We start from the raw sequence: 27,642 nt of genomic DNA on the forward strand, positions 1-27,642 counted from the left end.
ACTGCGATATGATTTCTCAACCCCAAATTCATCCCAGTTTGCATTTTCACACATAAAAGCACAAACTGGCCCAGCGAGTTTAGCTTTGTTTGCATCCTGTGAAAGCAGGAGAGAGATCTGGGATCTTGAGGCTTTTTTTATAGCCGTATCTCATGTGTGTCACACTCTCTCTGTGCCCTATCGTCTAAGGGGAAGACTGACGTTAGGTTTGTGGTGCTCTCCGTTTCAGAAATCTGTGAGGATTTCGTCCAGCTTAGGATTCAAGCAGAGTGGAGCATTTTAGAGATGCTTAACCTGCAGACTTGGTGACTGTTAACCCGTTTCTGTGGTGACTGCCTCCGGTGACGTAAAAACTAATTTACTGCCGGTTTAAGAAAAGTCATTAATTGATTTATTTCATGCAAACAGTAGGAAGATGATGGAATTCCCACATGTGAACATAACTGAACTTTTGAACATGTTGGGTGATGCGATATCCAACATTAATACTACATTTTTTGTATCTAATATAATTGAAATTGTTCAAAACAAAAAGTGTTACCATCAATATTTTAAGTTGCAGTATTATTAGTGTCTCAGCCTCATCAGCCGTGTTCATATAAGCCTCAGCCGAGGTACTTACAGGGATAATGATAGTAATAATGGCCTGAATGTGTGAGTTGAAGCTCCCAGCCCATTTAACCATTTAGCCTGGCTACTTTGCTCTGATCGTAAGTGCAGTTAAGAGGAAGGAGATGTTTCACTATTTGACTGAAAAGAATTGACTTTTGTTGAATCATCTCAAAACTCATTTGGAACTGTGATTGGTCAGGATGCTCACAGCACACAGTAAAAAACACTGTGATTGGCTGTCTTTGTGTGTTGAAGACTTGTGTGATATCAGTATTGCAAAAGCCAGTATTACTACAATATACAGTCATAGGCAAAAGTTTGGGCTCCCTAGTCAAGTTATTGATTGTTATTTATCAGTTGTTGATTTGGGAAAATAAGAACACATCCTCCACAGAGAACACACACCTGCATATTAATGCACAATTCCTGTCTATTTACTGAATTTAACATATTGGGGAAAAAATAAAATGTGGCCTGTGCAAAAGTTACAGCACATTTTATATTTTATTTGATTTCCAAAATGTTCAACACAGCAAATAAGTAGAAATGATGCACTAAAATGTGTTCCTGTAGAGATGTGTTAACTTATTTTCACTTAAAAACAATCCAACAAAATATGTAATTTGACTGGACACATTAAAAGACCTTATTTGTTTAACACTCGTTTGGTCTCTGCGTAATCCCATGTGTGTTATGTCATAGTTTTGATGCCTCTGTTATTCTAAAATGTGGAAAACAGTGGAAACAAAAAAATCCAAAAAAGCTTTGTGAGTCCAAACCTTTGCGCGGTTCTGTTTGTGGAAGCACAGAGATAATTACTCCTTCTTAACAGTCATGTAAACATTTTGTTTGCACATGTGGTGGCAGGATAAGAAGCTTATGTCCTCTGAGAAAGACACACAGCTGGTGCTGCTTCTCTGAACAGGTGGTTTAGTGGTTATGACACCTCTTGTTTTGAAAATGCTACACCTGACGCTTTGTTAGAGAACAGAAGGCTTTTATTTTGGAAATGGCTCTTGAATTAGAACCTGACAACGTAGACGCATCTTCCTCTGAAACTGCAGGCCTCGCGTTTAAGGTCCTTATCCGCTGGTTGGATAGGAATGTGTTGTTTAAGCAAAAGAACGCAAGAGGGAGTGAGTTATTGTGAATAACCTCCCGATCTCGAGGGTTCTGTTGCTTTTCTGCAGCAGTTAAAGAAACAGTGGAGCAAAGAATCTCAAACATGGTGTTAAATTACAAAGCGATGCACTGAGTTTACTTTATACAGATGTAGATGTTATTTCTACATGAATAGAATGTTATTCAGAACAGTGAGTAAACTGAAACACAAAATGCGTCGTTGTAATATTTTTAATATCGAAACAATGTAAACCTCCGAATCGGCGTATTACTTTTCTGTGTATATTTCTGATATTGGACGTTTCCTACACTGAAAACTTGTTAGAGCAGCTTAAACTAGTGCAGTCATTGTTGTTCGCTGTGGGAAGAAACAGCACCACTAATCAACCACTAATGTAGGAAGTAAAGGGAACATACTGTGGCTTCCGTTCAGTTTAGAGGGATAATTTGGGGAAAACGATGACATTCATGCAGCGTCACTGTTATTCCAAATATAGCGGATTAATAAAGACCAATTTGACAAAACAGTGCTGTTATCAGATCTTCCAGCGCAGGTGAAATGCTTTTTAAACGATCCCACTGTGAAAACTAACTTTCATAAGTCAAAACTGACTGTTGTGAAACATGTGAGGCAGAATGTGTTGTTGTGTCTTGCAGAGGAAGAGAAGGATCCTGTTTTCTGGAACAGCTGGGCACAGCGGACACTGAAGAACGCTCTGAATCTTCAGAAGCCGAACAAGAACATTGCCAAAAACCTCATCCTCTTTCTTGGAGATGGTAAATCAGACATACTGTACTACAGTGTTTATTCTTTTGTAATGTTTTCCTTCCTTGTAACAGTTTTTATCAGAACTAGTAATGTAGGGAATAAAGTGTAGATGGGCCTTCGGTGACTTCTGTTTTGTATGCTTATTCTGAAACTGATGCCTGCAACAGGTTCTGAAGGAGCAACTCAAGGATCTAGAAACATCTTAAAACATGATGCAGTCATGCTTTATGACCAAGAACAGGTCACGGGAACCCGGAGAAATCTCTGAAGCTCAAGGCTGAAAACCACAACTGAATGCCTGCTGCCTTCAATGCCTCAGACAGCCCTGCATACACCGGTCAGGCATAACATTCTGACCACCTCCTTGTTTCTACGCTCATTGTCCATTTTATCAGCTCCACTTACTATATAGGTGCACTTTGTTAGCTCCCTTTTACCCTGTCCTGACCACTGAAGAACAGGGTAAAAGGGAGCTAACAAAGTGCACCTATATAGTAAGTGGAGCTGATAAAATGGACAATGAGCAGAGAAACAAGGAGGTGGTCAGAATGTTATGCCTGATCGGTGTAAAAAACCAGCATGCTTCTTTGATGGGTCACCACGCATGCCTGGGAATGTCATAGTGCTGTTCATCACTCTATAGACAGATGCAAGTTAAAGACTATACTGTGCACAGTGGACTCCATATATCAACAATGTCCAGAAACACTGTGGACTTTTCTGGAGCTCATCTGAAATGAATCGATGCTCAGTTGAAATGTGTACAGTGGTCTGACAAGTGAACCATTAGATCGTTTATGGATGTTAATGGATGTGTTCTCTGAGCCAAAGATCCAGACTGGTACAGCAGTAAACTTAGGGAGAGCCAGCAGTCCAGACGTGTTTCACACTGAAAAGTCGTGCAGAGAAGAACACAGTAATAACAACAAAGGCGTCTTGTGCTTGGACAGCTGAAGACTTGTGCAATGGAAGAATAGCAAAACTGGATCTTCAGTCTCCAGAGGATTATTAAGTGCTGTTAAAGGGGGGGTGGGGTAAAACAGGGATAAACACCCTCCTGTCCCAACTTTTTGGAAAGTGTTGCAGACATCAAATTTGGAATGAACATATATTTACAAAAAAGAGACAAGTTCATAAGGTGAAACATCAAATATTGTGTTTTTTTCAATTTCCTTTAATCATCAAAAGCAGAAAATCCTTAAGGTTTGAAAGGGTTAACATCACTTTTTCTCAGCTAAACCTTTCAGCCTGTTAAATTCACCTTATGTTATGGTCACTTTACTGTTATTGTATTGTGTTGTATTGTCTGTAGTGTTATTTCTGGAAAAGTGATGAAGCTGCACTGCAGTGACTGTAACATGTGGACCTTCCAAGACATTGACAGATGACTCACTCTCCACTCTGTTTATCAGCCCCCCCGTTTATTACCGTGCCTTTTTAAAATCTCTCTTTGTGTCAGTCTTGTACAGCACGTTTAGGACAGGCGGTCATTTTAACTCCATCCAAAGTCCATTTTCAACCAGGCTTGAGTGTTTTGTAGTTCCACAGTCGTGTGGTGAATTTCTATTGGACAGACGCCACACGGAGACGCTGGTGATTAAGCCTCAGATGCTATTTTGTAGGTATGGGCGTTCCCACGGTGACGGCGGCCAGGATTCTGAAGGGTCAGCTGAGTGGACAGTATGGAGAGGAGATTCAGCTGGAGATGGACAAATTCCCCTACGTGTCTCTCTCCAAGGTTCAGCCCACACCGCATTATCCCATCATGCCATTCCTTTGTGCCCATAATCCATGTGACATACTGGCCCCTCTTTGGCTACACAGTGTCCATTCAGACCCCAGTCTGCTGTTAGTAACGGTCATAGTTAAATAAAGCCCATTACAAGACATCCTACAGTTAATACTGTAGTTTTAACCCTTAGAGGTCCAGAGTTAATATCGCCTTTTTACTATATTTGATTTGTCACCACACAATTATTGAAACGTAGTTACTGAATTATCTAGTTATGTAATTAATTACAGTTACAAAGGATGAACATTCTGTGTCGACGGCACCAACATTTCCTGTTTGTTATGTTGTCAAATGATGACAAAACCATGGAAAAATGTAAAGAATTACCTGGACACTATTTCAGCACAGAAGCCAGAACTTTAAACCTTCCATAGCTCTATTTAGGGAGGAGGGAGCTGTTTGAGACTCAGTGAGGGTTTGGTGCTTCTTAGTAGTAACAGGTGTTAGTTACAACAGGTGTTGTCACAAATCAGTTTTACAAGGAAATCAGCATTACAGAAAGAAATCCGGGTCCGAGCCCCCATGAGCGTCGCCGGGGGGGACAGTGGCAAGGAAAAACTCCCTAAGAGAAACAGGAAGAAACCTTGAGAGGAACCAAGACTCAGAAGGGAAACCCATCCTCCTCTGGTCGACACCGGATAGTAAACATTGTTAGTACAAAAACAGGGAAAACAGGTGGAGAAATGATTAATTTGATTAGTTTAGTTTATGCAGCGGCAGCAGCAGCATCAGTGGGGTCAGGTTGTGAGGGTGAGGTTTGCACGGCGTTGTACAGCATGAAGCTCAATGGTGGTCAAGCCGGTCCAGAGGGCTGGCGAGCAGTGGCACCCGATCAAGGCAGAAGAGGCAGCAGCATCAGACGCACAGGATGGGCAGCTGTTCAACTCGGCAAAGGAAACGAAAGAAAGGAAAAACACACAGAGTCAGTTCTGTAATGGGTGACTGATCTTAGGGCAGATCTGACTGAAGCACAGACATTAGAAGCAGGTCAGACAGTCGAGTGACAGAGTCATTAGTCCTGTTGCAGTTTTACAGTCAGTCTTATAGTGAGTTCTTTAATTCAGAGCCTGTGATATTAATGAAGGAGTTGTTTTGTCTGTTAGATGTCTTTTAGCCTGTAAGCTAATCAGGCTGGTTCTAGTAAAGTAATTTGTCAGCCCCTCAGTTTAAACAGAACTGGGTTCTACTATATCTGTACACTAAGTCTATGCGAGCAGCATTGGAGTCAAAGATTATTCCATTAACAGCAGAAGGATTTTTTGTGTGATACAGAATTTAAATGCTGTGAGGGGTGTGAGGTCATAGGTGTGCACAAGAAAATAAGACATTATGGTAACACTTTACTGTAGGGTGCTGTTCATAAGGCAACATGACACCTACATAAGCTTGTCATAATGTCTTATTTTCTCAAGCTTTCAGCTGATTATGTTGAAATAATGTCAGTAACACTTTACTGTAGGGTGCTGTTCATAAGGCTACATGACACCTACATAAGCTTGTCATAATGTCTTATTTTCTCAAGCTTTCAGCTGATTATGTTGAAATAATGTCAGTAACACTTTACTGTAGGGTGCTGTTCATAAGGCTACATGACACCTACATAAGCTTGTCGTGACAACTGACATAACCCTACATAACTGTTTATAAATGCTTGTTCCAATAAGCATAATTTGCTATAAAGGTTACATTTGCCAATTTTGATCAAAGTCAGCTAAAGTAGCCTGACAGATGACGCCTGTTGTAATAAGCATTTATAAACAATTATGTAGGGTTATGTCAATTGTAATGACAACCTTATGTTGGTGTCATGTAGCCTTATGAACAGCACCCTACAGTAAAGTGCTACTGACATTATTTCAACATAATCAGCCGAAAGCTTGAGAAAATAAGACATTATCTGACATTTTGACATAATCAGTCAAAATCTGAGCAAAATAAAACATCATTTTAACATAATTACCCAAAATGTTCAGACAAGAAGCCAGTATTTTGAAATAATCAGACAAAATCTTTAGAAAATAAGATATTATGTCAAAATAATCAGTTAAAATATTAAGAAAAGAAGACATTATTTTGAATATAAAGGATATCATTATTTTGACATAATCCAAATCTGAGAAGTCATTGTTTTGACATACAAAGTCATACAGCTGTCAGAAACAAAGAGGCAGGAAAGCTTCCACATGAATAGACTCGTCTGTGTTGTGGCCTCGTTCGTACTTAAATATCTCAGTGAAATGTGAGGCACTACAGACACGTTACAGTTTTGTTTTATCGAAGGCTGATAAAATGACATTAAAAATAAATACTCAGAAGTTTCCAGTGGTGGTGCACGTTCTGTTTTACAACTCATTACTTGAAGTTCAGTGAGCAAATCTTTTAACCAGGTTACTTACTTTTATCCTAGTAGCTCAGTAGGTCTGTGTGGATGTTCACTAATACACGTGCAGATAAATCAGCCGTTAGCTCTTCGTTTATAGGGGGTGAATTGAATGCACAGCAGGAACAGGTGCGGTTTGTGTAGCCTGTCTGGCTGTAACACTCACAACCATGAAGTTTTATTTACTGCCTGAACTTCATTTGCATCTTGACCTCTGACACCCACTCTGGCATTAGCCCGAAGCTTAAGCTTTCCACATTTTTCTAACGAGCTCAAGCTTCTCTGTTTTTCTGCAGACCTATAACACCAATGCCCAGGTGCCGGACAGTGCAGGCACTGCCACGGCGTATCTGTGTGGGGTGAAGGCCAACGAGGGCACAGTGGGCGTCAGCGCTGCGGCCGTCAGGGGCCAGTGTAACACCACTCAGGGCAACGAGGTCACCTCCATACTCAAATGGGCCAAAGATGCAGGTACGAATCCTCCCACACCACAGCAGCAGCAGCAGCACGATGAATAAAAACAAATGCACCACGTGACGAAAGGTTGAAGGCTCTGACTTTCAGTCTGTTTAGCGTTTGCCTTTATTGTGAGTTCATCACGTCCTACTGATGAGAAACGATAACAGATTCCACACACACCGTAACTGATCTTCCTCTGCTCCTGCGTAAACAAAGCAAAGAGTAGCTCTAAAATACGCTTTTAAAAATGATCTTAATACAAATTAGCATGTTTTCTTTTATTATTATTAATAAAAAAAAATATTATTATTATTTTGCAATCATGTATTAAAGTCTAAGCAGGTTTATTAGGAGCAAAACAATCTCACAGGTGTTAATATGTCTGACTGTTGTGTCAGTTCGACTCTACATTCGTCAAAAAACAGCATCATCACCATCACTTTCACTTATATACCACCTTTTCTACGCTCAAGGACGCAATCAAAGAACACATTAAACAGGAAGTAGGACAGGTCTAACATTCAGCTACGAGAGAAGCACTGATAACACAGTGAAAACACGTGTGTCTTTAACAGTGATTTGAATGAGGTTCCGAATGAGCCATTCCGAATAGAGAGAAGAGCATTCCATCATTTTGGAGCTACTGCACTAAATGATCAAGTGCCGAACATAAGGAAGGCCTGAATGATGTGATCTTAAAGTACAGGGAGGGACATATTCATGAAGAAGCTCAGGCAGGTAGTGAGGAGCCAGGCCATGCAGAGCTTTATATATAATAATAAGAACGTTTTACTGAACTGGATGTAATCGGTAACCAGTGAAGGCTCTAAAAGACAGGAGTGATATGATCAGTCTTCTTAGAGGAGCTGAGGATCCTAGCAGCTGCATTCTGTACATACTGAGGGCTTTGGCATGAAAGCCAGACAGGAGAATAGCAGTCAGTCTATGGCTTTTATTATTGTTTTGCTACAATCGCAGATTCTATCATAGCAACGTACAGCTTCAGCCTGTATACTACAGAAGGTTAAAGAGGTCAGACTAGTAAAATGTGTTGATAATATTAATGTGTGTGATATATTTATGTTATCATTAATGCTGTTGGTGCAGTAAAAAGCTTGCTGTACACTGAAAAGCTAAATGGACACTATCATTATGAAGCCTTTCATCATTCCCTATTAATAAGATGTGCTTTACTAATTGCAGAATGAAGGACTGTAAAAGCTCATGCGAAAGAAACAGCTGAAGAATTTGACACAGTAGAAGAGAAACTGTCCTGTACTGGGGAAAATGCTCTGAAAATGCAAGAAGGACACTCAGACAATGTCCTAATAGCTCATTTAAAGGTGGAAAATAAAAATAAATGATGCGTTTTATAAGAGCGAAAGCCCTTCGCTGAGAGCGGAGGAGAATGGAGCTACTGGAGCGGAATTCATGACGTGTCCGGACAGCCGAGAGAGCCGACAAGAATGAGCTTTTAAAAGCCTGCTGTGAGGCTGAAAGGACAGAAAGGATGGTCGGGCTAATCAAAGTCAAAGCCCTGGCCTGACCTCAACAGAGAGCTGCACATAGCAGGAAACATAGCCTGTAGACTCGAGCTTAGATTTAGGACCTCAACCTTCTAATATTTTCATTTTAATTAAATATCCTTTCGAGGACCAGCTTGAGTATTTGAGTGTTCTACAAGGATAAGGAAAGCTCAAGTTGGACGCAGTGAGATCGGTATTTTTTAGTAAGATCTAAAACACTGAACCTTTGTTTACATTTACGTTTACAGCATTTAGCAGACGCTCTTATTACAAAAAGTGCTTTGTCTGTCCAGAGAAAGTATCTTCGCTAGTTACCAATAGGTTGGAGAGAAAGCCAGTCCAGCTCAGATACTGCTGGAATCAGAAAGTCATCATTGACACCTAGAGAAAAAGGAACCGAGTTAAACACAGAGCAGTGCAATATAATACAATACAATACATAAGTGCAGTACAATACATTCCAATCAATACTTAATTCAGTGCTCATTTAAGTGCTGTATAAAGAGACGGTCTTCAGTCTGCGTTTGAAGACCGCGAGAGACTCTGCTGTTCGGACAGCCAGTGGGAGTTCGTTCCACCACCTGGGCTCCAGCACAGAGAACAGTCTTGATGCTTGCCTTCCGCGCGCCTTGAAGGATGGCGGGTCAAGCCGAGCTGTACTTGAAGCTCGAAGGGCTCGTGGTACAGTTCGAGATTTCACCATTGCCATCAAGTAGGGAGGGGCTGGTCCATTTTTGGCTTTGTAGGCAAGCATAAGGGTTTTAAATCTGATGCAGCTACAGGAAGCCAGTGAAGGGAGCGCAGTAGTGGGGTGACGTGGCTGAACTTGGGGAGATTGAAGACGAGCCGAGCTGCTGTATTCTGGATGAGCTGCAGAGGTTTGATGGCCACATAGGAAGACCAGCCAAGAGCGAGTTCCAGCAGTCAAGCCTTGAGATGACAAGAGACTAAACGAGCACCTGGGTGGCCTCTCGAGAGAGAAAGGGTCGGATCCTCCGGATGCTGTACAGGAGAAACCTGCATGACTGATGGGGAAGAGACTCAGAAGAGTGTCTAACTCGTCAATGAAGTAGCCTAGAGGAGAAGGAGGACGATAAAGGACAATGATGTGAAGTTTAGTGGGGAAAGCTACAGTGACAGCATGGTACTCAAAGGAGGAAATTGAAAGATGAGAAAAAGCAAGTGGAGTGAAACGCCACTTTCTGGACGAAAGCAAACCTGTGCCACCACCCCTGCCAGACTGTCTCGGCAGAGGTGGTGTCTCTTGGGAACAAAACACACTTTGTTCACGTGCGTTTTCATAAACGGGGTAAATCGATTATTCAGATGACTTTACCATTAAAAAGTTTATCGATTTTGATCATTGCTGTCCTTCTTACCTCAAAGAGAAGCAAAGTTTAAAACATTTAATATGAAATTACATGCAGTGCATTGAGCAATACTGACTGTCTAGACCCATTTTAGTAAAGTAGCACTGCTGTGTCTGATCCACTCGTACCAGCGCAACACACACTAACACACCACCACCACATCAGTGTTACTGCAGTGCTGAGAATGACCCACCACCCAAATAGTACCTGCTCTGTGAGGGTCCATGGGGTCCTGACCACTGAAGAACAGGGTAAAAGGGGGCTAACAAAGTATCAGAGAAACAGATGGACTACAGTCTGTAACTGTAGAACTACAAAGTGCACCTATATAGTAAGTGGAGCTGATAAAATGGACAATGAGCGTAGAAACAAGGAGGTGGTCAGAATGTTATGCCTGACCAGTGTAGATGTCAGGTACAACAGGGAAATGTCAGTAAATCCCTTAGAGCTACTTCAGTCGTGGTACAGCAACTAGTGGTACTTGCGACAACCTGAGCTTTGCTGGGTAGCAGCATTTAGCCGTGGTTTGGACTGTATTCTCTTTCAAAACTGTTCCAATGCACTTGTAAACATGAGATCCATCCCTTTGTAGGGGTCCGAAGGACAACCGACATTTCAAAATGTTTTTCTGCACATTGCACGCAGTTACATATTTCCACCAGAGAGGTCTCCAAACCCCCAAAAGTTACATAGTGCAGCTTTAAAAGGAGGCCGCATGATCTGATTTCATTTCAGCTCAGTTCAGGTTCGTAATCAGTGTCCCACAAATGAAAACATAATAAAACGAGCCAGCAGCGTTCACAGAATTTCCCTCTTAATATCCAGATGAACTCAGCGAGAGCCTGAGAGAAGATCCTCTATGAAGTTATGCTGCAAGAGCTGATTTCCTGCCCTGTGAGGCCTCAACATGCAGAAAGTGCACTAAACCCAGAAAGTAGTTCTGTGTGCTGTTTTTTGGTTATTTTGTCTAGATTTAGCAAAACGGTCCCCAATGACAAGAATGTGAATGAAGGATACTAAGAGTCTTAAAGGAATAGTTTACTGCAAAGGTAGTTGGTCAGCCAAGACGCGTCAGAAGTTAGTTTTACACTGCACAAATGAGACTAATTAATATATCTGCACACTTTCTATTAACCATGTTTTACAGAATCTCTGATAGACGTGCTTATGTGGTTTTTACAACTTACATACTATATATATTATATATAAAACTGGCTGAAAGTATTTACTTCAAGGTTACTAAGGTTTTTTTACTAATGTCTTTGGTAATGCAATTTTATTGATAATGGTATGTCAGAAACCACACAAGCAAGTCTTATTTGATATTATTTAACCCCTTAAAATCCCAGGCTTATTACATACTAAGGCCTAATGCCATCTCACCCTGGCTGAACCAAAGAAACCCACAAATGTGAGAATTTTCTCTGTTAAAAATTATAATAACCATCGTATTATCTTAGTTTAATGTCATTTCAGTGTATTTTAGTCGTTTTCTTCATAACAAGCATAAAAATCACTAGCAGTGCTGACGTCTCAGTAGCTAACTTTTCCGTTCCACCTTAAATGGTGCAGCAGTTACATTCTGGCTCCTCAGCCATCATAACTGCCGCTCTGTTTAAGGTGGAACGGGAAAATTCGAACAAGAATCTGGTGAATATCTGACTTCATCTTCATATCACTGAAGAATTAGGGGTGGGTGATAATAAATAATTGCCCCCCTCTTTGAAGATCATATGATTCCCTAAATGTAACTAAAGCCCAGCAGTGAGGAGCTGAACTTTACCCTCCTCTGCTGTCACTGCAGACTGGCAGGGTCTCCTACAGAGCAGCGCTGGTAGCTGTTAATGAAGTGATGCTCTTTTTATTTGAGGGTCCCATTTCAGAGGGAAGATTTCAACCACTACCCTGTAACTCAGCTCCAAGGGGCAACACTCGAAAACAGGGGGTAGGGGGTAAAAATAACCAATAGGATTAGGCCTAGGGCTTATTATTCAGTAACTACAGGGACTTCAGTGTAGTAAACTTTGGGCCCGCTGATGGCCTTTTATGGGGTCAACAGCTCACTGAGGCCAGTGTGTGAGCATTTAGACATGGCTAATTGTTGTACATAAGTTTCCATTACTTATTAGCTGCATTAGCATCATAGCCCCAATGCAAATTAAGGAATCAGACTTCAGATGCCAAACGTGTCTTGGCTAATTGATTAGATTTGGAGTTTGGAGAAAACTGTGTACATAAGATTTTTCACAGTGTATAGAACTTATTGTTATTTGGGTACGTATATCTGTTTATTAGGGAAGTCTGTGGGTATCGTCACAACGACGCGAGTGAACCACGCCACCCCCAGTGCAGCGTATGCCCACTGTGTGGACCGCGATTGGTACTCAGACGGAGAGATGCCCCCTGAGGCACTGCAGGACGGCTGCAAGGACATCGCCCGGCAACTCATGGAAAACATCCCTGACATTAACGTGAGCCGCCTCTCCTCTTCACTTCAAAAACCTGTGCCCTGTTCACTGCACAGTGCACTGCTTCCAAAATAGTGCACTGTACAGTGAACCGTTCTGTGAGTCTTCACGGTTAAAGTGTTCGGAGTAGCCAAATGATGGACTCTAGTGGGCATGGAATACCTAAGTTATATGCAACACAACGTGGCTACTGTTGCAGAGTGATGACCAAACCAGTGCAGTGTTGGCCTATAAAACCATTTATTTTCAACACAAATTCTGTTTACAGTAATAGTGAATTTGGACGGCTTACATTAGTTTTTTCAAGGACTACTGAGACCATCAACCAGTCGCTTGCCTTTTCATGATAAACTGGCCTGAATCACAGACTGCGATCATGGTCAGAATAATAAAAATATGCCAAATAAATGAAACTGAACATTCAGCATGAGAACAAGGTTATATAGAAAATTTAAAAAAAGGAAAAATGATTTTATTCCCTACAGTTGTGGCCTTTATAGTGTTCCTCAGTAGGGAATAGTGTTTAGGGGACCATTTATGTTCCCAGTAATTGTTTCTATTTAGCACTCTTGTTATATGATATAAGTAATAAGTAATAATAGTATAAGTAGTAAGCGTAATGTAAGTAATAGTGATTACAGAACCATCCTTCTCTGTGGTAGAGCTCTGTGTATTTCCGTTGTGCTCCATATAGTGTAAGTAATGTTGGTAATGGTCATTAGGGGACCATTTCTGTTCCCTGTTCTGTATGGTGCTCCAGTGAAAGGGACAGTGACTATGGGACCATGTCTGTCTCTTATAATAGTGTTCTGTTTGGTGCTCCAGTGTAGGGAATGAAGTGATTAGAGATCCGTTTCCATCACAGCTCTGTTTATCTCCCTCGTTGTGTCTTTCGCCGTTCATTCAGTGCTTTGTCTTCATGTTGTGTGTTTGGTTAATGCTCTGGGGGGGGGGTGCTCTTGATTTTTGTCTGGATGGACAGGTAATTATGGGCGGTGGACGCAAATACATGTTGCCTAAGAACACATCGGACGTGGAATACCCCGGAGAGAAGAAACACAGCGGAACGCGTAAGGACGGCAGGAATCTGATCCAGGAGTGGAGCGACAGAATGAGGGACAAGGTGAGAGATGTGAGAGAGAGAGAGTGAAAAACAACACATTCATTCAGATCCCATTTCCACTTTTTAGGATTTGGTTCCGAAACTCTGCTTCTTAACTCACACTCGTTCTGTTATTTCAAGCATTGCAAATATTTCTGCTCATTTTATGGCTCTTTGTTGACTGGCTGTCCTGATTAACATTTGATCCCTTCATTTCTGTCAAATAAAGCAAGTCTTCATGAAAAATTGCAAAAGACTGAATTGAAATATAAACTTTCCTTATTTCCTGGTCAACAGAAGGGCCATTACGTATGGAACAAGCAGGAGCTCCTTTCAGTAAACCCCTCTACTGCTGACTACCTTCTGGGTGAGTTTTTTTTGTTTACATTCATTGTCCAGTAAAGGAACGAGGTATTGTTTGTTAATCATCGTCACAATGTTGGCATTAGTATTACAGAAGGCTGCAATATGCAGATGAGCCCGTTAACGAATCAGAAGTTGTTTAATGTATCATCCTGACCACTTGCAGTTCCAGATGTGTCTCTGTGGGTGTTTGAAGGTATCAAGACGTTCACATGATCCAACAAACGTAGATACATTTGATCAAAAATAGGGTTTGCTAATGTTAATTGACATATTGGAGGGTATTGTGCAGCCACAGTGTGCAGCAGTGTAATCACTGTAAGCCTGTGATCTTACTGAAAGTGTCCCTTTGCTCTTGCCTTAGGGTTGTTTGAGCCAGGTGATTTGACCTATGACCTGGATAGAGACCGCAGCACTGACCCTTCCCTCACAGAGATGGTGGAGGTGGCCATTAAAATACTGCGGAAAAACCCTGAAGGCTTCTACCTGCTAGTGGAAGGTGAGAGAACTGGATACCATCCATCCATCTTTAGGCCACCAAAGGGGATTAATTTCATTATCACAGTTTAAAACATTGTTACCATTATAGATTTCACACATCATGATATTGGCACTAGTTTTCCGTGGTCTATGACGTGCTGTCCTAAAAAGAGAGAGAGATATCCAACATTTTTGCAAAGTTAATACATTTACTGTTATCAATTAAATGTATGGTTAAGTTTTATTTGAAGACTGTCTGTACAGGGACTTCATAACACAGGCAAAAGCATTGAATGACATATTAATAAACCTATACTTGAGTGTTTATGAACAGCTTATGCCAGTAATCCCTAGATAACGTTTAATGTTTAAGCAAATTAAAACATTATAGTGTGATGTTTGGGCCTTTAAACTAAAGTTACACACAGTTGTTTCATTAATAACACTGTTATGAAGCATTATTACCAGGTAATGGATCTTATAAGGTAGAGGCAAAAATTTCCATAAGGGTGAAACTAACTTAGGAAGCTACAAAAGATCCTGGAAAAACATCCAAAGAACTGCTGGCCTCTCGATTCCCAAGCCTTTTGGGATAATGTTTTATAGACCAGATGAGTCCAGAGAGGAACCGTTTTGATAACTTTTGATTATTCCTGCCATAAAGCAAATACAGAATTAACTGAATACAGAATACAGGCGACCATGAATTTGACTCTGAGTGTCGCAACCAAGCGCTCTGTTTGCCCAGGGTCTGGATATTTATAAGTATCTTTAATATTATCTATACTATTTGCCCTAATAACTATCTGGAATCTAATATCTTCAAAAAAGGATTAAAAGAATCAAAGAATATCTACAAAAATGAAAGGAATGAAAAAGACTTCTGCCGCTGAGTTCCTGTGGAAGGAAGGAAAAGGCCTTCGCTTTATTGGGCATCAGATGGCAAGATGGTTTGGTAACCTGTAAAAGCCAAACGCGTATGATGTCTTTTTTTAAACCCACTCTGGTCTGACTCTTATCAGACTGGTCCCTCCTTACAGGGCCTCTCACACTGCCCTCCATATACATACAAGAGTGAACCAGCTATAACTTAAACTGTCATCTGGTCCAGCTCCCTTCTGTGGGCTCTGCCCCCTAGTGTGTGTGTGTTCACTAGTGTGTATGTGGTGTTTCACTGCACGGATGGGTTAAATGTGGAGAAGTAATTTCCCCGTTGTGGGACTAATAAAGGGTCAGTTAACTTCACTGTACAAATAATTGTGATCAGCTCAAGTAATTACCTAATAATTGTGATTATTAGTGAATAGTGTCTTTCTGACACTACTGCAACATCCTTGGACAGCTCAAAACGCTTGGAGGAGAACGCTCGTTCAGCTCTGCTACATCAGCTCTGTTAGTTAGCATCTAATGTGGGAAGAGGGCCATCCTACCCACTTAAAGAGCACAAGGCTAATTAGGTTTCCTGGACTCCCGGCCCCAGATGGCTGTGGCTGAGGCTCACGATCTCCTGCCAGCACTTTGATAATCCCTCTATTCAGGAGCTCAGTCTGTGCTTTCAACAAAAGTCAGATCATTATTTGGGCAAAACTCGTTCTTTATACAAAGGAGGACTCATTGATTAACATGAAGCGGAGTGAAAGTTCCGACTGAAGGCCAGGTGCCCCAAAACATACGTAGTGTATTAACCCACATGTGCAAAACCATTCGGTTTTCAGAGCTGAGGACCACCGAGGATGTCTAGAATGGTCAGTCAAGCTCAAACCTGTGAGCACTCTAACTTTGCTGTTTGCCTGCAGGTGGACGAATTGACCACGGACACCATGAGGGTAAGGCTAAGCAGGCGCTGCACGAGGCGGTTGAGATGGACCGAGCCATAGGACGAGCCGGCCTGCTGACCAGCGTCCATGATACGCTGACCGTCGTCACCGCCGATCACTCGCACGTGTTCAACTTTGGAGGCTACACAATGCGAGGAAACTCCATCTTTGGTAAGTGTCAGACTCTGATCCTCTAATTCAGAATCACATCGACACTGTTTGTCCCCTTTACCCAAATATAGTCAATCAGCCAGGACATGTTTGTAGTCTCAACTTTGCTTCTCTACTTTAGCACTGGAGCTACAAGACTAATGTAGCTAACATGTAATGGAAGTGTTGTAATGGATGCAGTTGGCATTGCGCAAAACACACATTTGCCTGAAACTGCATGAAGCTGTTGAGGAACCTGAGAAAGTGCTGCTCAAATAGTTTTACACACTGAATGTTATACTTGATTGATCCTACGAGGGAAAGCTGATGTTTTGCTGACCAACAATGCCCAGTCTAGGAGCAGCACAGGATCAGCCGCAGGGCGGAGCTGTCCGTGACAGTAAAGCGGGTTAAGTTCCTTCCAAAAGGGCACAACCAGAAATACCCAGTTAGTCATGGGATTTGAACCCAAACCTTATGGTTACTGGCCTGTCCTGTCACTAATCTACTGGACATATAATGTTATCTTTAATGAGCACTAAGTGATTTTCTTCTTTGTCTTGTGAAACAACCAGTATGGCAGTGTTCTTGGGACTCTATACTGACACCTGTAGGTGTGGCTGATAAAGAGCTTCTATGCACTCCCTAGTGTTGTAGAGAAGCAGTCGCTCTCCTCTCATTTGTTAGTGGAACAATCGTCACAGCTTTGTTATCAGTTTAACTCAAAATGACGTGGTAGACCGAGATATTATACTGGTAACTATAAGAAATGCTTGGTTTCCAGTTCTGTGTAGACAATAACTGACACGGCTGTTATAACCAGGTTAGACAGTAAGACGTGCACCAATCAGCCATAACATTCTGACCACCTCCTTGTTTCTACACTCATTGTCCATTTTATCAGCTCCACTTACTGTATAGGTGCACTTTGTAGTTCTACAGTTACAGACTGTAGTCCATCTGTTTCTCTGATACTTTGTTAGCCCCCTTTTACCCTGTTCTTCAGTGGTCAGGACCCCCATGGACCCTCACAGAGCAGGTACTATTTGGGTGGTGGATCATTCTCAGCACTGCAGTAACACTGACGTGGTGGTGGTGTGTTAGTGTGTGTTGTGCTGGTGCGAGTGGATCAGACACAGCAGTGCTGCTGGAGTTTTTAAACACCCACTGTCCACTCACCGTCCACTCTATTAGACACTCCTACCTTGTCAGTCCACCTTGTAGATGTAAAGTCAGAGACGATAGCTCATCTGCTGCTGCACAGTTTGTGTTGGTCATCCTCCAGTCCTTCATCAGTGGTCACAGGACGCTGCCCACAGGACACTGTTGGCTGGATGTTTTTGTTTGGTGGACTATTCTCAGTCCAGCAGCGACACTGAGGTGTTTAAAAACTCCAGCAGCACTGCTGTGTCTGATCCACTCAGACCAGCGCAACACACACTAACACACCACCACCACGTCAGTGTTACTGCAGTGCTGAGAATGACCCACCACCCAAATAGTACCTGCTCTGTGAGGGTCCATGGTGGTCCTGACCACTGAAGAACAGGGTAAAAGGGGGCTAACAAAGTATCAGAGAAACAGATGGACTACAGTCTGTAACTGTAGAACTACAAAGTGCACCTATATAGTAAGTGGAGCTGATAAAATGGACAATGAGCGTAGAAACAAGGAAGTGGTCAGAATGTTATGGCTGACCGGTGTAAATGTGTAACACATGACAGTTACTGAATGCATCAAACAGCATTGCATAATGTTGAGATTGAGCTGTTGCAGTAGAAGCTGCCGTCCAGTCTGACACTTTCTGACAAACAAGCGAATGATTGACTCTTCCTCATGAGAACCACACGCTGTTACATCAACACTGAGTGCTGTGGAATGGAAACTGGAGCCGCGTGGACAGCCTCTGTTTTTAGACTGATTAAAGCGTTCGCTCGGTTTGTAGCAGGAATGCTGTTAGTGTGTGTGCTAGCGGCAAAATAACATAATACTTCGACGCATATTTATACTTCTGAAAAAATAAACAGGGTAACTTGTTGTCAACAATGCCTGAAAACAAACGAAGTGTTTAACTTTACTCTCCAGCAGGAAATAAGCAACTTCAGCATCACTCTGAAGCTGATGTTTACCCTGGTTCTCTGCCAACGCTGGTCTTTCACTTTTCTTCTTTTATTTCTGCGATGATTTACACAGCCGAACGTTACCGACTCTCCCTCGACTCTGCTTGTAAAGAGTAGCGATGATCCTCCTTTAACATTTTCATTCAATATTCAGCAAAATGCAACCTGACTGTCTGGTTCTGTATTAAATAGCCTATAGGAAAGTGACCAGCATAGGCTGAGCAGCTTTAACCAATGAGCACGCAAAACCTTTTTCTACTACACCAGGCTTGCCCTGCTGTTGCCACATCTGCTGGAGTGAATCCGCACATTAATATGATAAAATGGTTTATACAGCCATACGAAGTAATTTGGGTCTTCGTCTCAGGTGAGTCTGCGTTACGAAAGAAACCTTTATATGTAGCATTTTGGGGTTTTTTTGGTGGTAAACATGACTTAGTGCTCCTTCTATTGCCAGTCTGACAGCAGGAATAGCAGCCGTCGAAAAGCCTGAACCTTTTCTGTATTTCTGTGTATTTTTATAGGAGGATGTCGTAGTGTTGGAAACTGCACAAGCAAATCTGAGATTATTTAACAGCTCTGTGCAGTTTTGAGGCCACTGATGATTTAGACATGCAGTTTGCACAATACTGACTGATAACCAAACACTTCCATTACTTGCTAGTTAGGTTAGCCTTATAGCTCCAGTGCACATTAAAGAAATAAACTCCAGACACCAAACATGTCTTGATTAACTGCATTTGAGACAAAGGAATAACTTAACAGACTGTCAGTTGTTCAGATTTTGAGTCTTAAGTGTGTCTCTGCAGGTTTGGCTCCCATGGTGAGTGATGTTGACCAGAAGCCATTCACATCCATTTTGTATGGAAATGGCCCAGGGTTCAAGCTGGTCAATGGCTCGAGGGTCAACGTGTCCACAGTGGATTATCGTAAGTATCGTAACATAAAAAAGTGGCTGCTACTGCCTTTTAACCAGCTGTTCTCCTTGATTCTGTGACCTCCATAAAGCTGTCATTACATTTCCTTTAAATTACATATACTAAATGGACAAAAGTATTGGGACACCTACACATCACACCTACAGGAGCTTCTATGAATCCTATTCTAGATCCAAAGGCATTAACACTGATGTTGGACGAGAGGGTCTCGATCATAATCTCCGTTCTAGTTCATCCCAAAGGTGTGTGATGGGGTTGAGGTCAGGGCTCTGTGAGGGCCAGTCAAGTTCTTCCACACCAAACTCACCCAGTCAGGCCTTTATGGAGCTGCTTTGGTCACTGGGTCTCAGTCATGCTGGAACAGGAAAGGTTCTTCCCCAAACTGTTCCACAAAGTTGGAAGCGTATAATTGTCCAAAATGTCTTGGTGCTGAGTCGTTAAGATCCCCCTTCACTGGAACTAAGGGTTCTAGACCAACCCCTGAAAAACAGCCCCCTATCATCATCCCTCCTCCACCAAACTTTACAGCTGGCACAGTGCAGTCAGGCAGGTAACGTTCTCCTGGCATTCGCCAAACCCAGACTCGTCCATCAGACTGACCGATAGAGAAGCTGATTGGTCACTCCACAGAACACGTTTCCACTGCTCCAGAGTCCAGTGGCGGCGCTTTACACCACTCCAGCCGACACTTGGCGTTGTGCATTTTGATCCTGGGCTTGTGTGCAGCTGCTCGGCCATGGAAACACATCTCATGTAGAGAGGTGTTCCAATACTTTTGTCCATATTGTATATATATATATATATAGAGCAAGTACGCTGATAAAACAAATTCATAATAAGCGTTTCCATAGCAATGTGATTATGAATGTGTGCACATGCTCATTAGAAACTACAGCAGTGCATCCAACAATAAAGGCAGCAAGGAGCTTCGTTTAAGCAGTGAACACAGTAGCACATAAAGAGCTCCAACTCCACATGCTGATCAGTTTTAATATGGCCAAAGTGAACACATATGCGGCCCGAATACTCTGGGCAGTTTCTAACGAGCTAAAGGGGACAAAGACAAAGACTCTCTGTGTACTGTCGCCGATACGTTTCGTAAAGAGGGACTGCAGTAGAACCTTTTGCTAATTGCTTCCAGTCCAGCATGTTTGTAGAATGGATTTTCACTCGTTAGGATTCAGCCGCGGTGGGTTTTTTGTATCTGGCTGCTTATGTTTTCTTTATGATCTGTAACAGAGCTGTTGAAATTGCCTGTCTGCTCCAAGACATATTGTAAATGTCAGACTCCACAGAGGATGATGGATATAGAAAGAAACAAAGATGCTCTCTTTCATTCTGCTTGACAGCGCGTAAGGGCAAAGCTCTGAATGTATTTCTCTTTCTCTCTCCGTCTTTGTTGTTGCTACTGCGCAGTGCGGTAGTGTTGGAGTCTGGCGTGAGGGATTTTTTGACTCATATAACCAAATCTGCACCCTTAGAAATCACTATCACCACCAGCAATGACAGAAGCTTGAAGTAACCTTTTAATGATTATTAAATTATTCCTTAAACTGGAGTTTTATCAAGTATACATTTTAAGAAGAGGAGGTATTTTATTAAGATTCAACTTTGATGACATGTTAATGTTTTTGCATTGACCAAAAAAAAACATTTATTACATTTTTGCCATGTTTTAGTCAATTTTTCACAACAAAACTCACAGAAAAATGCTACAGAATGTACAATCAAATATAAATGCTCACTTTTTGTTTATATTTAGGATCCCCATTAGCTGCTATCAGAATAGCCGCTATTCTTCCTGGTGTCCAGTAGACACAAAATAGTACAATAACAAATATATCAACAAAAACAAATCATACAAAATATGGATAAAAAAAAAAACAAAGAAAAAAAACAGAAACAAAACACGAAAAATGGATAATAACTTATTCGGCCAGCTGTCCTTCGCTTGTACAACACTGAGCAGGAGTCAGAGACCACCCTTCATGTATTTAATTTCCAGTCTAAATGGCCATTAAGTACAACATATTTTTCAGCATCAGGAATAAAAAATATATATTTCACAGGAAATTATACAGAGTCCTCAACAATTAAACATACCAACATTTTTAATATTTCAGTATTTCACCTTTTCTTCAGTACAGCTTCTGTTCTTTCTGGTCGATTTGCTTTGGATTTTTCAAATAAATCTGCTGGAATATTTTCCCACCTCCAAAGTTCAGTCTTAGGAGTTGGTTGTATTTTCTGCTTCTCAGCATCCAAATAATTCCAAACACATTTAATGATGTTGAGGCATGAACTCCATTGTTCTGAGAACACCAGCAGCTTCTTTGTTTGCAAATGTTCTTCTTGTTTATCTATTTCCTTCTCTCAGAAATGGCTTCTTCACATGATAACTGTAGATTAGTGTTAAAGTCAGATATATGAGACGTTCGTCATCTCCACTCTTATTTCTCTGTCTGTATCTCTGTAGAGCAAAACGACTATCAGGCCCAAGCAGCCGTTCCATTACGCATGGAGACGCATGGAGGGGAAGACGTTGCGGTTTTCGCCAAAGGCCCAATGGCGCACCTGCTGCACGGCGTCCAGGAACAGAACTACATCCCCCATGTCATGGCCTACGCGGCCTGCATCGGTCAAAATAAAGGCCACTGCCGATCTGGAAACAGCGCAACATCCGTTGCAGTTGCTCCACCCAGTCTGGCTCTGCTCATCACAGCCACCTGGCTTCTCTGCTGACCCCTGTAATGGCCAGTTGGCCTCCTCATGCTATATTTAGAGTAGAGATGGTCTAGTCTGAACTGCTCCAGATGGATTTTATGAGATTTTATAAGAAGGGTTTTTAAAGCTGTGGTATGAATAGGGGTCCTGGAGGTCAACAGTCCAGCACAGTTCAGTGTTTGAGTCTGAAACACAACTGATTCACTAACTCACTGGTTAAAAAACAACACTAACAAGGTTTTTAATCTGCTGTCTTTCATGTTTCTGGGTTAAGAGTCTCTGGTCATCATGTATTGATCATGGATGAGTCATTAAGCTGATGAAAAGACATCACTATTGGATTCACTCATAATCAAAAGACAAACACATGATAAAGGACTGGATTGCGTAATTTCATTGCCGTTGCCCTTTAATTACGAGGGTTAGCAGATGTGTTAGAGCAGAATCATTGGAACTGTGCTGGCCTGTCCACCAGCAGGAATGGAAAACAGTACCCTTGTTTTTAAACTTTGGAACCACCAGCTGGTGCATTTAAAAAGAAAAACATTTGTGAGACTCAGACTTGATTTAGAGACCTAAAGGGAAAGGAAGACCATGAAAGATGTCATTTTAACTGTTTTTAACTCTGTGTAGTTCACAGCTATATAAAGTCATTCCAAACTTGGTTTAACACACTTTCAAACTGATCAGAGTAGCAAAATTGCTGGAACAAGTTTTTATTTTTCTATATTTCGGTTATTAAATGCGCCCCACTATTAGTATTATCTCATGGACAGTTGTCTTATTTCTGGTATTTCTGATATTTCTGATTATGTATTTCTGATACCTGAAATCCAATGAGAGTTATAAAAGTCCACCCTTCAGCTATTTAATTTGCACTAAAATGGCCATTATGTACAAATTGTTTATCTTTCAGGAGATATTTCTGTAATCAGATATAAGAAAATCCACTGGCTTAACGAAGGAGAATGTCAAAGGAACATAAGTAAAAACGTTTCTGATGCTACAGTTCAGAAAATGAGTAAAGTGGGCCTCCTAACAGCCACCTGGAAGACCTGGTAGACCCCAAAACTGCTTCCTTTAGATAAACAGATAAATCTTTGAGAGAGAGGAGAAAATCAAACTGCTGCAGATCTGAAAACATCCACAGGTGTTTCGGTCCATCCTTCCACCGTGAGAAGACTTTGGGTCATAAGAGGCAGAAAATCCAACCAACTTCTAAGAACTTTGGAGATAATTTTTTTCTGATGCTGAAAAACGTTTTCGACTGGAAATTAAATAAATGAAGGGTGGTCTCTGACTGTGTAGACTGCATGTTTTGGAACCCCTAATTATAGTATTTTATTAATTGTAATTGGAAATCAGATGAAATCTACCTCAGTATGAGTTTATTACTTGATCTGTCGTTCATCTAGGAAAAGGGGCGGTCAATCAAAAAGACATATTTTTTATACATTAACTATGTATTGTTTCTGAACATTGGTTAAAAGGATACCAGATGGAATGGAAACTATTTTTCTAAGAAGAAAATGAAAAAAGTATGTTCCCCTGCCAATAAAGCCTGTTTTTTTTTGTTTTGTTTCTTCCTAAATCCTGTGTTTGCGTGCTTCATCTGCAGAGCGTAGTATGTGGGTTTGATTAAACTTCTTTATGTCTTCATTCCTGTACGTCGTGAGTCCTTTCCAGTAAACTGAAATAAACTGTGGACTAGTGATGAAACGTCAGTGGACTTTAATCACAGTTTAACTCATTTGTTCTGGACCGTTTATTTCAGCGCTCAGTGGGTGGACAGATGCAGATTTTTGGTTGAAGTGACAGGAGAGGGATGGCCTTGCCTGTGAGACACATTTGGTGATGAAATGAATGGGGGGAGAGCAGGTCAGCAAGCTTAGTCCACTTTTCTTTATTCTGGATCACGAAGGAATCTTTGATCCAGCTTCAAATGGAAAAACAGAGTGCAGGGAGTTCGAAAGGCTGCAGGAATTCCACACATTGAAGTGAGAGAGTTTGAGGTAAGACTTTTGTGTGCGTGCCACTGTGTTTCACCTGGCGATGGTCGCTGGTGTGGTTAAAGTGGAATGTGTGAGGCCCCAGGCTGTGACCACTGAAAGAACAGTGAGACGCCTCATTTTTATGACTTGGATAAAAACCACTTCAAGGAATCATATCATAAAATAAAGATATTTTTCTTAGTTTATTTCAATTATAATATTCATAATGATATCATTACACAAACAGCCTGTTTTGAATTCACAGCGTCTTTGATGTCGTGACACATTAATTTACATCCGCATATTCAGTCTATAGTTTACAGTTTAGCGCCAGTCATTCACAGTTAAGTTACAAGGAGCTTTACAGCTTAAACTGCTTTTTCAGTGAAATGCAATGCAGAACAGCCAAACTGTCCATTTTATCAGCTCCACTTACTGTATAGGTGCACTTTGTAGTTCTACAGTTACAGACTGTAGTCCATCTGTTTCTCTGATACTTTGTTATCTTGTTCTTCAGTGGTCAGGACCCCCCATGGACCCTCACAGAGCAGGTACTATTTGGGTGGTGGATCATTCTCAGCACTGCAGTAACACTGACGTGGTGGTGGTGTGTTAGTGTGTGTTGTGCTGGTCTGAGTGGATCAGACACAGCAGTGCTGCTGGAGTTTTTAAACACCTCAGTGTCACTGCTGGACTGAGAATAGTCCACCAACCAAAAACATCCAGCCAACAGCATCCTGTGGGCAGCGTCCTGTGACCACTGATGAAGGACTAGAGGATGAGTAACACAAACAAATTGCAGCGACAGATGAGCCACTGTCACTGTACATCTAGGTGGAGCTGATAAAATGGACAATGAGTGTTAAAAGAGGCAGGTGGTTTTAATGAAATGGCCAGTCAGTGTACATGTTGGCTCGCAATCTCTGTTCTAGTTCATCCCAAAGGTGTGTGATGGGGTTGAGGTCAGGGCTCTGTGAGGGTCTGTCAGGTTCTTCCACACCAAACTGACCCAGTCAGGCCTTTATGGAGCTGCTTTGGTCACTGGGACTCAGTCCTGCTGGAACAGGAAAGGTTCTTCCCCAAACTGTTCCCACAAAGTTGGAAGTGTTCAATTGTCCAAAATGTCTTGGTGCTGAGTCATTAAGATTTCCCTTCACTGGAACTAAGGGTTCTAGACCAACCCCTGAAAAACAGCCCCATATCATCATCCCTCCTCCACCAAACTCTACAGCTGCACAGTGCAGTCAGGCAGGTAACGTTCTCCTGGCATTCGCCAAACCCAGACTCGTCCATCAGACTGACAGATAGAGAAGCTGATTGGTCACTCCACAGAACACGTTTCCACTGCTCCAGAGTCCAGTGGCGGCGCTTTACTCCACTCCATCTGACACTTGGCATTGTGCTTGGTGATGTAAGGCCTGCATGCAGCTGCTCAGCCATGGAAACCCTGCCTTGAAGCTCCCGGCTCAGTTTCTGTGCTGATGTTGATGCCAGAGGTTTGAACTGTGCAGTTGCTGAGTCAGAAGAGTGTTGGTGATGTTTATGTACAATAAAGTATGTTAAGATTTGTGGTCTGACACTTCATGGCTGAGACGCTGTGGTTCCTAAATGCTTCTACTTTTCAATAATACACTCAAAGTTGATTGTAGAACGTTTTAAAGGCATGAAATTTCACAAACTGGCTTATTGCAACGGTGGCATCCTATTACAGCACCACACTGGAACTCAGTGAGCTCTTTAGAATGACCCATTCTTTCACTGATGTGTGTAAAGTCAGGCTGCAGGGCTGGGGGCTTTATTTTATACACCTGTGGCAGTGAGACTGAATGAAACACCTGAATTCAGTGATTAAGAGGTGTGTCCCAATACTTTTGTCCAGATAATGTATATCAGTTTTAAAGACACAGTAACAAAAACAGAGTGAGGATGAAAAATGATCATGTGAAAATAAATGACGATGCGGCCCAGAAGAGGCATTGTTGCTCACTGACTGACCGATTGACTGACCGAGTCATTTGTTTAAAGCGTGCATGCACAGGAAGTGCAGATAGTCAAATAGAGTGTCAGATTCAATCTAGCTAACGTTAATTAGCAAGCGACTTACCTGGGGCAACTGTAGAGACCAGAGGTAGGTTAGCTAAAGCTGTGACCCCTGACGAGGCGGGTTTTGTAGACGGCCACACATATTGTTGAATTAAGTTAAAGGAAGTGTGCAAAGACTTACCGTGGCATGAATATGTTTATAGCTGCTGAACGTGTTCTGAGCTTAGCTAGCCACATTTCAACTGGGGCTAAACTAGCTAGCAGTGTGCCTGAACAGTTGATTTTCATCAAGAAGAATGAATTCTATCTTTCGGACTGAACATGAGTGACTTGAAATGCCATTGAAACTTGTGTGACAAAGGCTGTGCAGCTGATGGCGTAGCACTTAAACCCACACCATCACACGTCACGTGTGCAAAAGCATTCCATGTACAAGAAACAATGTGTATTATATAATATATTATATATTATAGTATATAAACCAGTTTCTGACCAGCTGTGGTGCTACGGTGCTCTCTTTCCATTGATAGAAAAGGTAAAGAAAGATTGATAAATTTTGTAGCAACTGTTGAGCTACAGTCAGCGATTATACCTACAAAGTGCACCTATATGTTGGATGTTTCTGATAAAAAGAGGAGTGCGTAATACAGGGTGATTAGAAAACATTAATCCGATTTCAAAGCGCCATATTTTTACAACCGTGAGGCGCTGAGGAACCAATCACAATCCAATTGAAAGAGGGGGTCATAGAGCTTCTGACTGGCTCCCTTCAGTCTGAGAGGAGATGAGACCCCTGAGCAGAAAGTGTTCTGCGTTCTCCACTTCAATAAGAGTGAATCCGTCATAACTGCGTGATTTTCGTGGGCAGTGAACCTCCAACAGCTCAGAGTGTTCGTCGTTGGTTCCACAACACTGGATGATCTCCGAAATCACACTGAAGGAGCCGTGAGTGCAGCGTCACCCGACATGCTCAATCCAGTATGGGATGAGTTTGACTGTGTTGATGTTGTCTGTACAGCTGGAGGAGGTTCAGACTGAGACCTTGTACAATTACATAATAAACTTTATGCTCATTTAAACCGTTTACAGTTATCTGTGATGATTTACAAGGGAAATAAATAATTTTGAAATCAGAAATTGAAATTTTGAACCTTTTTGAATCACCCTGTATAATAAACTCATATCTAACGTCCTGTATTAGTTGCCCACCACAGCTTTATTCTCACAATTTGCTATTAGACTTTACCATCAGCCACTGGTTCATCCTCAGTCTTTCCTCTGCAAGATCTGAATGTCTCTTTTCAAGCTTCTGACTGTTATATGTGTTTCCTAACTGCACTATCAGAGGAGAACGAGTTCCTGTTTAGAGTCCTGGCTCCTCTCAGTGTTTCTGGAACACTTCTTGTTGAATAAAAC

The 27,642-nt window shown here is 41.7% G+C and overlaps 1 protein-coding gene across 1 annotated transcript in view; it reads left to right on the forward strand.

Annotated features, from left to right (window-relative positions):
- alpl (alkaline phosphatase, biomineralization associated) overlaps window positions 1–23,851 on the forward strand; it is a 46,658-nt gene extending 22,807 nt beyond the window's left edge. Inside the window, exons 3-12 of the mRNA XM_036559573.1 lie at window positions 2,392–2,511; window positions 4,126–4,241; window positions 6,972–7,146; window positions 12,326–12,501; window positions 13,481–13,621; window positions 13,898–13,967; window positions 14,328–14,462; window positions 16,240–16,431; window positions 19,340–19,459; window positions 21,945–23,851. Of these exons, the coding sequence (XP_036415466.1) occupies window positions 2,392–2,511; window positions 4,126–4,241; window positions 6,972–7,146; window positions 12,326–12,501; window positions 13,481–13,621; window positions 13,898–13,967; window positions 14,328–14,462; window positions 16,240–16,431; window positions 19,340–19,459; window positions 21,945–22,210 (1,511 nt within the window). The 3' untranslated portion in view covers window positions 22,211–23,851. The remainder of the gene's footprint in view (window positions 1–2,391; window positions 2,512–4,125; window positions 4,242–6,971; window positions 7,147–12,325; window positions 12,502–13,480; window positions 13,622–13,897; window positions 13,968–14,327; window positions 14,463–16,239; window positions 16,432–19,339; window positions 19,460–21,944) is intronic.
- Window positions 23,852–27,642: the final 3,791 nt, after the last annotated feature.

The sequence above is a fragment of the Colossoma macropomum genome, unplaced genomic scaffold (genome assembly GCF_904425465.1).
Source record: "Colossoma macropomum unplaced genomic scaffold, Colossoma_macropomum, whole genome shotgun sequence".
NCBI lineage: Eukaryota > Metazoa > Chordata > Actinopteri > Characiformes > Serrasalmidae > Colossoma > Colossoma macropomum.